The sequence below is a fragment of the Trichinella spiralis genome (assembly GCF_000181795.1).
Source record: "Trichinella spiralis strain ISS 195 chromosome Unknown Scfld2380, whole genome shotgun sequence".
In the NCBI taxonomy this organism is placed as follows: Eukaryota; Metazoa; Nematoda; class Enoplea; order Trichinellida; family Trichinellidae; genus Trichinella; species Trichinella spiralis.
In genome coordinates, this window is record NW_003529319.1 from 1 (window position 1) to 3,649 (window position 3,649).

General features: G+C 31.2%; 1 protein-coding gene across 1 annotated transcript; it reads left to right on the forward strand.

The window, feature by feature from the left end:
* Window positions 1–689: 689 nt before the first annotated feature.
* Tsp_13599 (conserved hypothetical protein) lies at window positions 690–3,071 on the forward strand. Its single transcript, XM_003368497.1, has 2 exons — window positions 690–787; window positions 3,002–3,071. The coding sequence occupies exons 1-2, from the start codon at window positions 690–692 to the stop codon at window positions 3,069–3,071; spliced, it is 168 nt and encodes a 55-aa protein (XP_003368545.1).
* The last annotated feature ends 578 nt before the right edge of the window (window positions 3,072–3,649 follow it).

Below are 3,649 nucleotides of genomic sequence, written 5' to 3' on the forward strand. Positions count from 1 at the left end.
TTCAGGTTATTTAATGCTGTGCACGCTACAGGGCTAGTGTCACTATATCCGCTCTTCAATACCATCTTGAATTATATTTGATATATGCTGTCCTTAATTTTTCTATGAATGCTATTCGTTGAGTTTTAATTATGTGAAAAGTGCACTAATCTGCATTTATATTAGTATTATTATTGTTCCTTTTCAGATAATTAAATCAGATGCTTTACACAAACGTGTACCTATATTTGTTTTCATATTGAGATGACCACAATAATATTATTCACTTTCACCATTGTCATGATTTGGAAACATGCAACAAAAGACTGGCATGTAGGAAATATAATTGCACTTTTGAAAGTCGTCTATTTTTAAAAGGCAAGTGATGTTCGAGAATGTATGCTGATACTTTTGTGATATATGCTATTCGCATGACTTGACAAACATACTAAATGTGAACTTATTAGATTTTCTGCTATCACTATTCACTTATAAATATTATTAGTAGTACATGACTTTTGATTTTTAAAGCTGCTTCAAACAAACAAAAGAAGTATAGTACATATTTGCGTTCACCATTTCCACTTTCACAATTCACATAATATGAAACTGAATACTTCATATCCTGGAGAGGAAAATGAAGTAGAACTTGTAATCATTACTATTGCTAGTTTTCATGTTAAATTTGCATGTTTTCAGATATCAAAGTTATGCATCACACGAATGTAGGTATTACGGGAGCTATTCGCAGAAATCTTCAACGAACTACCATTTCTTACAAACACATTCAATTGCACATGGAGAAAAAGTAAGCAATATGATAATGCTTATGATATGATGATCAACGTCTGCATGATACCGTTTGCATTTTCATTGAATGTCCTTTTTTAGTATCAGTTTACTAATTTTTTAATATTTAAAAAATTTACCTTTCAAATACTTTACATCGGTGATCGAGTCTTTTAAAACATTTATTTACTTATTTATTCATTTACATCTATATTTGTTGTTTGTATGATACATGATCATCGTTTTTATCAATATTTTATCAAATTTCAAATTATTTCACGTGAGTTCTTGGAATTTTTTTTGAATACTTTAGTTCTTTTTTCAAAGTAATTTCTTAAATAAATCTATAGATTCTTTTTAACATAAATTTTGATTATTTTTTATTATTGTACTATTTTGTCTTTCATTTCATTTCCTTTTCTTTCATTCTCAAATCAGAACTTTAGATCAATCTTCTATAATAATAATAATAATAATAATAATAATAATAATAATAATAATAATAATAATAATAATAATAATAATATAATGATAATAATAATAATAATAATGCGGATAACTGAAAGCAGCAATGGTTTTCCAGCAAACGTATGCACTCATGTACATGTATGTTTGCTTAATTTCAGTTTTCACTTTCTAAAAATATCTCCGTTAAATTTAAAATTTAGTTGGCTCTGCTGACTAAGTAAACTGATGCGCCAGTTTAGCATAATTAAATAGAACTCGCTTGCATTCAACTTTCTATACTCTTTCACTCACTTTCCACAATTACAATCTTGTTTCATTTTCATTCAAAATTTTCCCCCATTTTATTAATTTCTCATTTTCACTTTGTTATTTGTCTTTTCAATAATTTGATAGCAACAAATTGATCAATGTCATAATAATAATAATAATATTATTATTATTATTATCATTATTTTGCTGATAGACAAGTTGCAACGATTTGTTTCATCTTATAATAATAACAAAGATGAAACAATCAATATTAACAGTGAGTAATAATAAGAAAAAGGCAAGTGCGTGGCTAATGGCTCAAAGTGGCGAAGCGGACTAAATGACTGTATTTGGCAGCAGCAAGGAAACTAACCACAACAAGAAAGCATGTATAAAAATAAAATTGATTAACTTATTTATGCCAGTGAACATTGTAAATTAATTTGTAGGGTTTTGTTATTTTTTTGCAATATATTACACTTTTTTGAAAGCAAACCCAAAAATGTGTGGATATATTATAATGCGTTTCAATCTGGAAGCGCATCATTTCACACTGTGCTTTATGTTCGGTTTCACTGTTTGTTCAATGTTGTCAAATCACACTAATGAGAATTATAACAATAATCATTAAAGCATTTGTTTACTTGCATATTCTTATCTTCTTGATTGCTTAATTGCATGTTGATGCCAAATTAACACGTTTTCAGCATTGACAAGAACTTTAGAAACGGTCTGTGGTGTTGACGTATTCCATTGTTACGGCAGTAGCGCTGTGACTCCAAACTTGCTCGAATGCGCTGATGTATTCCAATGCTGCCCTGACCAGATTCAATATTTATACATTGATGTAATAAACAAACTTTGTTCTTACTGATACCAGTGATACTATTTTGAACTGTTGGCGCACGCTTTTATGAAAACTTGAAAAAACATGGAAGAGAATCACTGGGAAATCAATAATGCTTTAAAAGCGATGAAGCATTCGATTGCTGTCATTAATAAGCTCTGCAGTCGCAGATCTTTCGGATTACAAAGCTGAAACGATGGTTGGAAGGGTGGGGTGGATGAAAGAGTAAGTAGGAATTTTGTTGGCAAAGAAACAGTATTATTTGTAAAGAGAGAGGAAGAGTCATAAACAGGGAGAGAAAGAGACGTAACGAGAAAAAAGCGAGGGATGGTAGGGAGGAGTAGGGAGGCTAAGAAGAAGGGAAAAGGAGGAGGAGGAGGAGGAGGAGGAAGGGTTTTATATAGGAATCATACAGGAAAGCTGGACGAATTCAACGCGTATTAGTGACAGCCAGTGCGACATGGGAGAATGGAATTTGCGTATGATCATGATGAATAAAACCGCGTCATAGTGACAACCAATTGGACATGAAATACAGAAGTTTTCTGATGAAATAATAATAATAATAATACGAATAATTTAAAGCAGCAATGAAATTTCATCGAACATACAACTGAATAACGAACATGCATGTTTCCTTTCTTTTACTTTTCACATTTTAAAATATAGGTGCAAAGGGAAAGCACTGGAAGGAAAATGGATTTGTACTGGATACTGTATAATTGTACCTGCTAATTAGATTGACATTTTTGTAGGACTAACGCGGGAATGTGAAGCATGGCAGAAAACCATCAGGTCTCGTTGTATGCAAACAAGCACACAAGCCAAAACAAACACGACATTACAATATATGTGAAATTCAGGCAGAAATCACAAAACAATAGAGTAAAAGGATGTGCGAATGTACAAGCATTAATCTAATTGTTGCCAGCCAATTTGGATGCACCACAGATTCAATGTTGTCAGTGAAATAAATACAGTCGCATTTCACGTTAATGACGTAATTCCAGCAGACAGTTTTATCTTACATGAACACAGAATACAAAGCATAAAGAAGAAATAAAGCAGATAAGACGAGGAAAACTAAAAAGTGCTTTTAATATCAACTTAAAGTGTACTTCAAAAATAAAATCACATAAGGATAATTAATAATTGAAAATGCAATTATGTACAGTATTTCAATTGGCAAATTATTGATATGAAGGTTACTAAAGAATACACAAATGAGAGACAAGCAAACATTGCATCCATAATTATATTAACTCAGTGCTGTTCGATAAGCGGAGCGATGCGTTAACTAAGATGCGAAAGGCAAGA